The 15,371-nt window shown below is 30.0% G+C and overlaps 1 protein-coding gene across 3 annotated transcripts in view; it reads right to left on the minus strand.

Moving 5' to 3' along the window:
• Window positions 1-2,351: 2,351 nt before the first annotated feature.
• Window positions 2,352-15,371, minus strand: part of LOC136968633 (voltage-dependent T-type calcium channel subunit alpha-1H-like) — a 104,208-nt gene continuing 91,188 nt past the window's right edge. For all 3 annotated transcript variants that reach the window (XM_067262635.1, XM_067262634.1, XM_067262636.1), the window contains exon 31: window positions 2,352-3,835. In XM_067262635.1, the coding sequence (XP_067118736.1) occupies window positions 3,141-3,835 (695 nt within the window). In that variant the 3' untranslated portion in view covers window positions 2,352-3,140. The remainder of the gene's footprint in view (window positions 3,836-15,371) is intronic.

A 15,371-nucleotide genomic window follows, 5' to 3' on the forward strand; every position in this document is an offset into this window, starting at 1 on the left:
GCCTAACTATACACAGATTTTTAATATAGACCGGAAGTCACCTAATTTCAATTTAAAATTTTTCTCCATAACAGAGTATTATAGATGACTGGGATGGTTCTATTGTTATCGGGAAAAGTATGATGTACAGGGGCTTGTTAACAGGAAAAGTTAGATGTACAGGAGCAAGACACTACTAATTTGAGGTAGAGAGCATATGTTTTAAATTAAATTTTAAAAATATGTTTAAAAATTGCAACCCGGCATTGTGACTATGTCACAATAAATAATTGTTCGTTATAAATTAGGATTTTGTGAAATTTATATTATTTTATTTAATGAATTTTTAACTATTTTTAATATACTAAAATAGTTTTTAATGTAATTAATTCTTGGATCAATTAAAAAATCTTTAAATAATAATTAAATATATAAAGAATTTAATTTGTTATTTGTGTAAATGACTTATTAATTATTAAATAATTTAAAGATTTCTAGGATATTGTGGATATATTTTAGTAAGAAACCTGTATCAACTGTAAACGAAACGTCATTACTGTCCGCAATTTTTCGTTTTGGCAGGTTTTATAGAGAATAATTTTTCTATACAGTCGAGGAGAAACAGTAGATTTGCATTGTTGTAGCTATTTTCCAAACAATGTTAACAGGAAAATACAGTAGATTGTAATTCTGTATGGAGAAGACGACCACGATCCAAACCCGCTAGTTACAGCATTAATTATTTAGAATATGTTCACTGTTACGCCGAAAAATTTAGCTATTGGACCGTATTTGCACGAGGAAACTGACAACAGAAATGTAAAATGACGTCACGTTTGCAGAAAGCGAAAAGTTAAATCAATAAGAAGGCCGTTTAGTAATGACGTAATAAACATCACGCGAGACGATAGCATTTAAACAATGGCAGTCAACTCGCCTATAAAGTGTGGTCTGTTCTATTTATTATCTGAATTAACTGGTCAAATCGGCTCAACAATTGTCATCTCCAATTAAAATAGCACAGCAGCGTTGTTATTACACAAATGGCGTGTTATTTCGACTTACAGTATTCCCGTTTCTATACGTATGACAAAAGCCGACGTAACAACGTTTTTTATCTTACGTTTCCGCGTGCCAACACTAGGCTTTACTCGAATTGTCATGCAATTGTTTTCTGAATACTTTTACATATTTCGCGTCATTTCCGGTTTATATTGGTATTTTACATAAATCCTTTCGTTCCGTGATTTATTTCCCACTTTTACAACTCCGTTTTGTAAAGAGTCCGTTTTAGACAGGTTTTACCGCATATAAAAATTTTAAAAAATGGTTAAGAAAATGCAAATGAAACAAATTGTTTTAACGATTTTAATTCATAATTTACAATTTTATTTATTTTTTTCATTCAATCAACCATCTTAACATTCTCAATGAAATACTCGTAAATCGAGTTAACTTGGCACAGATATACACCTTTATCATAAAAATCTCTTCAAATTAAAATTTCTATGAATTTGCTTTAATAATTTTCTTTTTTTTTAATAATTAGAGCACATACTGCATCCGACAAAAACGAACAATTTTATTTATTTATTTTTTGAGCAAGAAAATTGTTTCATTAGAATAATTTATTATAGAAATTTATATATATACATATATATACATATATGTGTATATATATGATATGATAATTTTTTAAAATTGTTTTTCTAAAATTTTAAACTTATTTATCTTTTTCAAATCTAGCAAAACATTTGACTAATAATGTTTCATTTAATATATTATTTAATTATTTATTATTATTATTATTATTATTATTATATTATTATTATTATTAATATTGTAAAAATTTAAATTAAGAACAATTATTACGATTAATTTTTTTTATATTAAAAAGATATTTTTTAAATAATAAATTTTATAAAGAAACGTGTGATGATGATTCAAATGTATTGCATCTAAAGGGATGAATTATTTTTTTATATATTTTATACATATATATATATATATATATATATATATATAAAGATATATAAAGACTAAAAGAATCGGCAGTATTTTCTTTTTATAGATTGAAAAATCTATATTAATATAATATGTAGATTTTATATATATATATATATATTATTATTATTACTATATATATAATATATATATAATAATTGATTGTTCGCACAGAGTTGCACCAACCATTATCCGAAATTCCATAAAAATAAGTATTTTTTTATGTTTAAATTTACCATAAACCTTTTATCATTAATGTAAGGTATAGTAAATTTGATATTTTAATAACTCAAATTAGAATCAATTTAATATTTATCGCGAGCAAAAATAATATTATTTTATCTTTTATTTTAATATATTTATATATATATATATATATATATATGTGTAGCAACAAACTGCATAGTGTAGTGTTTAACACTTGTTTCATTATATTTTACAATACTTTATCTTAATTTTTTTAGTCTTGCATCTACCTATACTATTCATTTTCTTATGTTGCACAACATATTTATTTTAATACACTAATAACCATAATTTTAGAAAACTTGATAACGTCACTAGTTCAATAAAAAAATGAAATTATTTTTTCTTGTTGTCGAACAGTGCAAACAATATCTGATGCATTTTTCGGTGCATAGGAAATTCAGGATGGTGCGTATAGCAAAGAAGAGAACAAAAAATAATAATATAAGAAGCCAATCTTCATCCTTCAGTTTTCTTACATTTGAGAAACATTATGAACTAGACCGATTTGTTTGAAGATTGTGTACACATGTAACACGTACATCATTTACATAATACGAATTATTTCTCTATGATATTAACATGAATGATTGTTTTTTTAATTTGTGATATCGGCTCTAGGATATCATATGATTTTCGTTTTGGTTTTTTTTTGTTTTTGATTTCCTACTATTTATTTCAAGCATTCTTTTCCAGAAAAAATGCTCTTTTATAGGTTATAAAAAATTGTCTCATTGTAGAGACTTGGGTAAACACGAAACTAAAGATTTTTTTGTGAATTTAAGAAAACCACAACCACAACTCATCGTTCATATATATATTTTTTTGTTGTTGTTTAAAGAAAAGAAAAGTGCTCGTACTATTTCTTATTAGTTACACTATATACAACAAATATTGTCAATTATTTTATGCTAGCAGTCTGGTGATGTGTCGGAATCACTGATTGTCCAATTGCCCTGATTTTCTTGTGTAGGCGTTCTTTCAGATTGAAGAACTGAATGGATCTGCTGTCGTGTTTCTACTACATCTTCTCCTCTAGTTTCATCAAAAGCGAAGTGTATATTAGAAAAAGGATCTTCAATTTCTTCGTCTTCTTCGTAGGTTTCTGTATCTGTAGTCCTTGGCCACGATTCTGATGCCATTTCCGAATGACTAGAGACATTCCACGAACCAGAATCTGGGCTTTGTCCATTACCTAATTCTGGATAAGTCTGTAAAAGACACTGAGTTGATGTTCCTGAATCGTCGTCATCGAATGTCGAATGTACTTCCTGAGGTGTCGGAGAACCAGTCGAAACACTGGTTAGGGTAGCTTCTGGTGTTAATGATAAATTTGCTTCGGGAACAAAAAAGTGAGGAATATCACGTGGTCGTTGTGGCTTTTGATGACTATCCAACTTATCGGGACTCTCTTCTATTGGTATGGAAATTAGACTATGATCCAAAGTAGTGATTTGTTTTTGATGGTCTTCAGGAGATAATCGTTTTATATTTACAGTTGTATCGACTAATGGAGATTCTGCGCTAACTTCTGTCTGAATACCATCGTCAAAGGGAGCTTCCGATATTTCGATGGTCACTGCTGCCACAGATACTCCACACTCATCTACATAAATAAAAATTTTATTTTGTATTAGGTACATATATACATTTCATTTATTTAATTTCGTAAACAGAACATAATTACTCTCCACATACTCAAGAATAATATATATATATAGGCTATACAACAAACAAGACAAAGGCCTCCTCTACCGTACAAATTTTTCATATAATAATCTTTAAAAGTATTGGAATTTCAATAAGACCGTTTGGTAGAATTTAAGCGGAAGAAACAGTATAGGAATCATTTCCGGTTGTAGAGTGGGATGCGAATTAACATGTTGTAAGGAGGTAAAAACCATTAAAATACTTAAATCACGATAAAAACAAGTAATACGACAATAAAAGTCCGGAAATCTCATCTCTCTCTCTCTCTCTCGCTATCAGTGAAGGGAGGTTATTTTTTAATTCATAAATTATATAAAGTTTATGTAATTCTTTAAGTACTTCATGTCTTCCTTAAAGTGGTTTACACGACTTTTATTACGTACTATACACTGGTAAGTAATAATCCACGGATACTCTGAAAATTTTCAGAAAATAGTGCTCTAAAAATATTTCTACTAAGAATAAATGATAATGTACCCATAACATTTCTCTTCAAATAGCAAGATCTTTAATAATTGTGAATACGCTGCTTCAAAATAAGTTTTAAATCGAAAAGTACACCGAAATCGTACATATTCGGTAGAATTATTATTAATGGACAGCATAAAAGAGTTAGTGCATACATTGCAACAGATTAAACGAAGATAAATTTGGTTAAATCACCTTGTAAAAGATGATATCTGATTTATCTATGATATGCCCACAAATTAGGATAAAAATTAATAAGTTTTAAGTCATCTCGTGACGAACACTCGAAAAAATCTACGTGGCCAGCTCGTTGTACAAGAGCGAACCCACAACCAAGTACCAATGTTCATTGGTTTTATCCACTCGGCCACTGGTGGACCCTCTGGAGGGTGTGTGTGTGTGTGTGTGTGACGTCTATTTTGTTTAATATCTCAAGATGGAATGAAGATTAAGAAACGAAATCTGATACTATAACTTGTATTGATATATAAGGGACATTGATACTATTAAATTTTGATGGTTAAAGATCGAGGGTGTGGAGAGATAGAGAGGAGGCCATGGGTTATACTTCGAGTGTGGTCGGATTTAATGAAAGTTTTACTCGTTATTGGCATTTTAAAACATTTTCAAAAATCCGTCTCTACTCTCAAAATTAAGTCATATTTTATATTATTAATTATTATGAAAAAAGCAAAGTTATTTTTTAAATAACATCTCGTAACAAATAGAGCCACACAATTTTAGCTTCGAACTAACTGTGTTTTAGTATTAATTAAAAATAAGTATTTTTGCCGAGAAAGTCTCAACTGGATTTTTTATTGTGTAAAAATGGCCAATCAAAAGCACATGAAAAAAGAGGAAACAGCTTTCTAATTTAGCCGAGAATAAGGAGTAATAACTTACACAACATTTATTTCTAACAGATGGTGTGAAGACTACACAACTGTGTGATCAGATTTAAATCGAATTAATGAATATGCCGAAACAGAACATTCTTTACAAAAGGTAAGATCTAAAAAAGTATTTTAACTAGGAAGAAAATTATTGCTTTACTTTATTAATGATATTTAATAATTTGGGTAAAATTAAAAAATATTCTTCGGGTGTATTCACGTAAGAAAAACAAGATTTGTTTCTAACAAGATAGAGAAGAATGGACGGAACAGTTTTAAACATAATGGAAGATAAACAAAATACACTGAACATATTCTTGTTCAACACTTAAAAGAGGAAAAAATAACTCCTGAAATTGCTAAGAATTAAATTTGATATCATTCCATAATATAAAATATTTTGCTAAATCTAATTGGATCGTCATCGAATTTTTTGTCAATAGATATTTTAATAAGAGACATCACTCGAATCTCTAGAAAGAATATTTAACAATATAAGAAAATATTTAAAGTCCAAGGCGTCACAAAATTTACAAAGTTTTTATACAGAATGACCAATAAAACTCTTGTCTAACCACAGTATATTTTTTAATACATTACAGAATAATGGTAGACGATTATAGTAAATATTTAAACACGCAAATATCCAAGATACGTTCGATATTTATTTATTTAAACGTTTAAATAAGCAAATTGCACAATTGCCATTTTTATTTTTTACAATGAACATAGAAGTTTAAACCAACAATGGTGGATTAAATTTCAAAATGTTTAAGTTCAGGAACTTATTGGAGCAATGTTTCTGACGTAGCAAAGTTTGTGCGGATATTTCAAGAAGTAGAACAGTATTGGATCAATGTTTCCAGTTTACAGAAGACCCCAAGTTTAATCAAACACAGTGAGTGTAGTGTTTTCCAGCAAAATGTCCAAAGTGTGCAAACTTGCAAATCTTTTTATTTAAAAAAACTACGTGACTTTTAGTCCAGACAGGAAGTTTTTATATAACTGACCCCTAAACTTCGAGATTAACGAAGAATAGATGGACAGACAGACGTACGACAATGTGTCGGTCTGCAATTTCAAAATTACAGCTCCAACTAGTAATAAGTAATAAACAACTCCAATTTATAATTTTTTAAAACTTGACTCTCACTTGTCTACAAATTTAACAGTATTAATTAAATAGGGTTGAAATTGTTTAAAAGTTAATTTATTTTACATAAAATTCAATAAATATTTGTAGAGGGTATAAACCTCGATATATCATACTTTTTTTAATATGTTGTTGCGGTAAAGATAGGGTCAGCTTATCTGAAAACTTCTATCAAATGTGTGCTTGTCCCTGGTGACAACTTTAAGAATAGGAGGAAAAAAAAATTATATATAGAATAGACTTCACAAAAAAGCAATTCAATCGGAAAGAATAGGCTGTGTCAAAAACTTTCAATTTTGGTTCAAGATGTAAAAATCCTATCAAATATATATATATATATATATATATAACGAAAGTAAAAATTGAAGCGACTGAATTTTTTAATAAATACATTTTGACTTTCAAAATATTTAAAATTTAAAATACAGCCTTAAGTGCAGTTTTATTTGTAAAAAAGAACTATTATATTTCTATTTAAATAGTATTGTTACATTATGTTTAATAGTCAAAGTAATTGAGCTATTAATTTGAAAATTGCAGATCTCTGCATTTCTATTGTCGTCCGTCTGTCTGTCGGTCTGATGTCTGCTCTTTTTTAATTTCGAGAATTGAGTTAGATGAAAATCGAAACCACATATGGAAAACTAAGATACCGGAAGTTCAATTAATTATATATGAACTTGCGGGCAAGACCAGAAATTACGTGACTTTAACGTGATTTCTGGTCTTGTCCGGAAGTTTGTGTATAGTTAATTCGATTAATTAAAGTTCAATTAAAAATTTTCTCGAAAACGGAGTCAGATGACCGGCATGACTCGATTGCTATCGGGAGAAGTATGATGTGCAAAGGAAAAACAGAAATAAAGGAGAGACCGGATATGAAAAGCTTAGTTTAAATTAAAGTATGCTTTAAAAAATTTCAGCTCGGCATTGTGATGATGTCACAATAAATTTGTCGATTTTTTACATTGTAAAAACTTCATCAGAAAAATAAATATTATCTTTGTTTCTTACAAGTATAAATCTCATCTATATAAATGACACAGAAATAAATGTTTTTGACGTCGTATGGGAATCGAACCCATCTCCTTAGGTTACATGCCGAATTCTCCAATCACTTAAGCTAACAATATATACTTATCCCGTTATCTAATGAGATTTTAAGCTCTATCTTGGGAGCAGTTAATTTTAATCAAATAATGTGAACAGATTATTTGGATTCGCTGTCTTTTGGTGAATATTTTCTTTGGATTTATACAACAGAAACTCATTAAATTAAATAAGTTAGTATTATTCAATTACTTTGTATAAGCTGGCCAAAAAGTCAAATGTAAAATTTTGTGCATTAAACAATTATCTTTTGTGATAACTGCTGTCCAAGTTAACCAAAAGAGAGAATTTAAATATAAAAGAAAATAATTTTCGAATTTGTCCTTACAAATTTGCAGTTAAGTCGGATTAGAAGACAGACAAAAGCTGTAAGATTTTATAGAAGATTAGCTGCAAACACAATTTTACCGAACGACTATAGTTGACCGAAAGTTTTACCTCTTACATTAATCGTTTATAAGGAAACAAAGGCTTATCTTTGTTTTCTTTTGGGAAGAATGGTTGTCTAACTCTGTTTACTTCCTCAACTAATAGCCGTTAAGATAATCTTGTTGTCAACTAGTTATCATTAAAACTTTATAGACTTTTTATCTTCCATATTTGACAAATGATTCTCTGTCAAAGATGGGAAATTATTCTACATTCATCTATATTCACTCTTAAGTTATTGTTTTCTTTAAATCGTTTGCTCGAAGAATTTAAATTCAAAAATATAAATATTATTTTACATAAATTTATTCAATGTATTCAATTTAATTTAATGAAATTCGATGTTGTTTACGCTTAAAATAATTAAATATAAAATTTCTATCAATTCTTATTAACTAAATAAATGTTGTCTCTCCCACACAAACTTTTGTAGCACGTTTACGTACTTTAAAAATAAGAAAATAAACAAATTATTAATAATCAATGTGATAAATATTGGCCTTAGAACAAAAATTAAATTATCAGAAAAATATAAGGCGTTATGGCATTATGAGCTGATAAAATGTGTATATGTTTTTTTGGCACATGCAATAAACTTAATAACTTATTAGTCTTGTGTGACAGGAAGGAATTTGGATACATTTATATAAAATTATAATTTATATTTTTTAAATTTCTATTTATTTCAAATTAAATTCTAGAAACAAAAGAATATTATGCAATTAATACTAATAATCTTTATCCAGATGCCATTCAACTAATTTACAGATTTAAAATAAAGTTTGTAAACTAAACTTTATACGATATCATTTTTCTGAATTAATTGAATAGTTGAAAATGTTAAATGAATAATAATATAAAATATTTACTACTGCTTACCCTTAATTAAGAAACATTATATCGTCTAGTTCATTTACTGTATTTGAAACAAATATCTTTCATTAATAATTTATTTAGAAATAATAACTTTGAGGTATGAACGTGGAATTTAAAATAATGATTTGTATGAAGATCATTCGAATAAATTAATGATTTTTTGAAAAGAACAATAATTAAATTTAATTTTATAGAAGCTTCACTGCATAGCTCGTCAGATGTGCAGTGAAGCTTCTATGCTAAAAGCCATAATTGAGTGTCATAAACAAATTTTATTCTTTGAAATTTTTGAAAAAATTAATTAAAATATCATTTGAATTTCAAATAAATAATTATTAAATATAAAATATTTTTAAAATGTAAAAAAATGAATTACTTTATGCATTTCATAATGTCACACACTTCAGAAAAAAATGATTTTTATGTTTTATAGGCTCATAAAAATGGCCTACAAATGAATAAAATTATACATTATAAATTATTAAAATGTAATTTATATACGCAAAATGTAACTATTAATTTTTTGCTAAGGCAGATATATTTACACGCATAAAATATAATAATTGTTAAAAGTTTTACTGAGTTTCTTCTCGTAGTAATTAATAGTATGTAGTATTTGAATATTATATATTAAACTCTTATATAACACGAATGCAAACGAATATATGAAATATATTATATTTAGTATTGATTGTATATGACTTCAGCATTGGGAATTCAGCTTGGAACTTCATAAACTGGGGTGTTTAATGGATGTTTTGGACTGCATGTCTCAGTTGTTAGTTAAGTCTAAAGATTTGTGAATTCGACCAATCTGTAAGAGTTTAATATATAATATTCAAATACTACAGATTGGTCGAATTCACAAATCTTTAGACTATACAACTGAGACATGCAGTCCAAAACATCCATTAAACACCCCAGTTTATGAAGTTCCAAGCTGAATTCCCAATGCTGAAGTCATATACAATCAATACTAAATATAATATATTTTATATATAACACGAATGCAAACGAATATAATGGATTTCAAGATTTACAGTATCTTTTCTAAAATATTTTAAAGAATTTTCTCTATAATTCTACAGAACATAACAGATATTACATTAAGAATTAATGGTTAAATTGATATTGTTAATATCATTTAAATAATATAGTTTATATTAATATTATAAGCATCAGATTAATTTGGTTTTTTGTAATTACTTAAGAAATCTAAGTCCAGAAGCAATATTTGTCATAGAAATTAACATTAAAAAATAAAAATAAAAATTTATCTTTTTTTCTATTTCTTGCTGAAACCGTAAAGATCTTGGGGAGGGGTCATTTTTTTGACTGGTCTCCATACTTTCCCTCTATTATGTACAACAGCTGGAAAACAACAACAGATCATTAAATGATTTTAAAATTCGCGATTTAAAAACTAATACATTGTGAAAATTTTATGAGATAGCCTCAAGATACAGCTGAAAATGTTATGAAATAGTAGAATTGATCCTTTACGAATTTTACTATCTTTGTTTATTTAAGGCAAAAGATATCTCCAACGACCAGGAGGAATTTCTACGGAACATAAATACATCACTTGGGATTATTAAAGTTTTCTTATTTAAATATTTTAACATGTAAGTTGTAAGTTGAATTTGACATCTGGCTCCCCCATACCAACTACAAATCTCCGATTTTCTTGGAATTAATTTAAGTTAGTGTGAGAATGCATCCGGGTTCTAAGGAGTTGTGTTGACATGTAAATAATCCGAGCAAATCTATTCGAATAATAAATTTGTCTCCTGATTATTCACTGTATCCAAATTCTCTAAACGTTTTCCCTGTGTGATTTATGACAATTTCTGATAATATTACACCATAAATCTAATCATTTTTCTGATTTTCTGTATACTTCAAATATAAAGAGAATTTAAGTACAGTGAAATTTTCAGAATATATATCTATTATTTTTAATTTTGAAAGTGAAATATATAATTTTTGGGTTTTAATCATTATTTAACATGTTACATCTTTAGTCAGGAATTTATTTATTTTATAAAACATATAATAAGTGCTAAAGGTAACTTTTAACTAACAAAAAGTGAAGTCTGACAACGGAAGTCTAGATTTTTCCCGGAATACTTTATTTGTTTTCATACCTAACAATTGCTGCCATTATCTTTGTCTTCAGATTGGTTCAGGAGATATGATCATCATTCTCTTAATATCTTCCGAGCCAATTGTCCGATTTGCCTGAAAATTTCTAGAAACATTTCGCCCTAACACAAACCACCCTGCAAAATTTCTGAAATTTTCGACAAAAAAAAAACAAGAGTTATTAAAGTTCGAATTCGGTGAACAAAATCGTGGCTCCCACACTCATTAACATCCATGCATACAGCAAAAAACCTCGAATTTGTATTTCTAAACGTTTTAAGGTCCACTGAATCCGAAAACGTAAAATTCTCGAAGAGTCATTATTTGATCGATTACCATACTTTCCTACTGTTATATAACAGTCGAGAAATGAAAAGAAACCAAATAATTTTATGTAGTTTTGAAATTATTTATATTTTTATAAAAAATATTGTTATACAATAATAATAATATTAATGAAGATCAAATAACTTGTCAGGATAATCCAGCAACAAGCACTGATTATAGCGCACACACACACAACAACTATCACTACTGATACTACACACACTTCCTCATCCACCACTGATAACAGACATAGATTTAGTTAACACGCTCTCACTTATATATCAAGAAACACTCACTAAATATACAGGTACAGATCCCACACAAAGACCACGAATACCGAAACTCAACACGTCAAAGGTCGTACGAAAAACACTAAATTACGTAAACACTCACCTACTACCACACTACTTTCATTCAATTTCTACACTCTCAGACATTCATACATTAGTTTATGCTGGGGCAGTCACAGTAGTGACACACCATGGACTGAAAATACAATCGCAGACAGATACACACAAAACACAGTTCTATCACAAGCCTGCCTGGCAGAGAAGAAAAGGAACACAAATAAATGGCATTAGACAGCAATTAAGCAAGCTGACACAATACACTAAAAACAACATAACACCCAAATTAAAGAAACAACTCAAAAACATTTTCAAGAAAATTCAAAACACACAAAACACGAACACCACAACACACACATTACAGAATACATCGACACACTAAAACAAAAACTCGCAGCCAAAGCACGTAGACTCAAACGATACAAAACATGTACGCTACGAAAACAACCAAATAAATTATTTACAAACAATGAAAAACTCTTTTACAGACAAATTAGTACCAACACGAACAGTGATACACAGCACCAACAGAACAAAAATTCACAACTTATTGGTCTTCTCTTTGGTACAATACTGTTACACACAATGCTGATGCTGGCTGGATCGAGGAGGAGAACAAAAACTTGCATAACATACCAACTATGCCCTGTAATGAAATAAACGTACATGACATCCACTACGCTGTTAACAGAACACACAACTGGAAGACACCTGGTATAGACAACATTTACAATTTCTGGCAAAAAAGGTTACATCACTGCACCAGGAACTAGCTAAACATCTAACAGACATCATCATCAATTCACAAGACATGTCAAAATTTCTTACTCAGGAGTAATGTTCAAAATATAACCACTCAGTCGGTTTAACGAAACACAAAGTTTATATTTATAATACAAATGTACAAAATGATACAAAGTAGCGTTACAATTAATTATGCACAAACACTAGTCCAAACAACAACCGACTATACCCGTACAAGTTCGTCGAAAAACTCCTTACGATCTCACAAGCAGACTTATAATTACCAACACCGCCGAGTCAGGAACAAGTTCGTACTCAACCACTGGAGTTCACTTCCCCCCAGATTTCCGTAACGTCCAACGAGAGAGATAGTTAGAACTCGATACCCACGATCCTCCTCCGATCCGATCCGATCTTAAATAGTCGACGGCGTTCGAACCCTACTCCAATTAAATTCGAATGTTTCCACAACGTCCGGCCAACGGTCACTTTCCGCCAGCCAATCGTCCGTCTGTCGTCGATTTGAAACACAACGGATCTTCTAACGGCTCTTTCTAACGGCCGTTTCTAACGGTTTTTCCGTCAAGAAAGTTCGTTATAGTAAAACAGGGTGGAAATCGCGCGCCTTGGCGATTCCATACCCTACATCAGGGCATCACTTATATGAAACCTAAAAATAATACCACAGACCCCACACAATACAGACCAATTACATGCCTTCCAACACCTACAAATTATTGACAGCCTGTATCGCAAACAAAATATACAAACACGTTGAAGAACACAACATTCTTACGGAACAACAAAAAGGTTGCCATGCCGTAGAAATCACAGGGGATGAAAAGAACAGTTAGTCATAGATTCAGTCATTCTACGGCAAGCACGCAAACAACACAGAAACGTATATAGACTACAGAAAAGCATTCAAGTGTTCCACACAGTTGGCTGCTACATATTCTACACATGTACAGAATACATCCATCACTCATTGCATTCTTCCAAAACATATGCAGCACTGGAGAACAGCACTACATCTCAGGACTCATAACAATTCCATACAAACAAACCAAATATTCATTATTTATATGTTAAACATCACGCAATATGGTTACAATATCAGACATGAAAAAGCAACACAGTTTACACTGTCACATCTAATGTACATAGATAACATAAAACTTTATGCATCCACTCAAAAAAACTTCATCAACTTCTACAAATCCCACATTCATATACCAAGGACATACAAATGGAGTTTGGCCTAGACAAATGGTACACTTCACATAGAAAAAGCAATCCTGAAGAAAGAAGTTTTTGCACTTGGAAATGGAGACGTTATCGAATCCATGGAAGAGGGCAAGTTCTACAAGTATTTAGGATTCCAACAAGCCAAACTAACAGAACATATACAAATAAAGCAAAGATTAATTAAAGAATAGCAAACTAGATTAAACGCTATTCTCGGAATACAGTTAAAGCAATAAACACCAGTACTCACATATTCTTTTGAAGTTATACATTGGACTCACACAGATCTCGAGCAACTCCAACGGAAAACAAGAACAACACTTATTAAGCACAAACATCATCATCTTAAATCCGCTACAGAAAGATTAACCCTTCCACGTAAAGATGGCGGACGTGGCCTGATCGACATAGTTAATCTTTACTACAAACAAATACGGACACTGCGAGAGTTTTTATACAAAAATCAAGAACCATCACAGTTACATAAAGCAGTAACTCTATCAGACTCAAATAACACGCCATTAAATTTACACTCACAACATATGGACACAATACGACATATAAAAAGCATAGACACCATTAAGTAATCGCGGATTCAAATGGCACTCCACGGTAGGCATCCCTATGACATGTTCCAGGATTTTATTGACAAAACTGCGTCAAATAGCTGGTTAGCTCGGAGATGCTTCTTTGGGGAAACGGAAGAATTCATGATTGCCATACAGGATCAAGTCATAAATACTAAAAACTACAGAAAACACAAACTCAGAGATACAACACTCACAACTGACATATGCAGAAAATGTCACATCATGCCAGAAACTATACAACACATCATTCTGGTTGCAAGCTCTTGGAACAGACACATTATTTACATAGACATAATCAAGTAACAAATATAATACACCAAGAGTTTGCAAAGAAACACAAATTATTAGACATCTACGAACCGTAATACAAATACATTCTTGCTTCAACCACAATTGAGTGTTACAAATTAAGACACTTGACGATTTTTTTCATTTTTTATTCAGTTGGTACGTGCATAATTACACACGTTTCTGACCCATTATGCCCCTCATCAGCCAACTAAAATAGTAAAGGAGTATACATACAAAAAAAATCTTTAAGATTGTATCTAAAAAATTTTTATTTTTTAAAACATACCTGTGCACTCTATAGACTATATAAATTAAAGGTTCAATTATATACATATATAGTGATACAGCCTTGCATTTTCCTCTTAAGTTTCTCCGATACAATACCATAACTGTGCGTGACATGAACACTACAAACGCATTCTACGACAATTAGATGTAGGAAGAACTCTCCGACAGTACAAGATTAACGTACTTCTGTTGGAAATTTTAAACGGATCTCAAGTCAATACATCAATATCAATAAACCATATACCTTAAAATTTTGTGTTTGACATATCTATTCCGTAACAATCACGTCGAACAGAGTCCCGATGTTAAGTACTACTATTCGGTACGACTGGTAATACAATTATTGTTTAGGACAAGAATAATACAAATACATTCCACGAACAGTATTGGAAAACAACACGCACAAAATGTACTATGACAGAGACATAATCACAGATAAAACAATTTACCACAACAGACCAGACATCACACTCATTGACAAACACAATAAACTCATACATTATAGACATATCTGTTACAAACA

Source organism: Centruroides vittatus, unplaced genomic scaffold, assembly GCF_030686945.1.
Source record: "Centruroides vittatus isolate TY-2023 unplaced genomic scaffold, ASM3068694v2 contig_150, whole genome shotgun sequence".
NCBI classification, from domain to species: Eukaryota; Metazoa; Arthropoda; class Arachnida; order Scorpiones; family Buthidae; genus Centruroides; species Centruroides vittatus.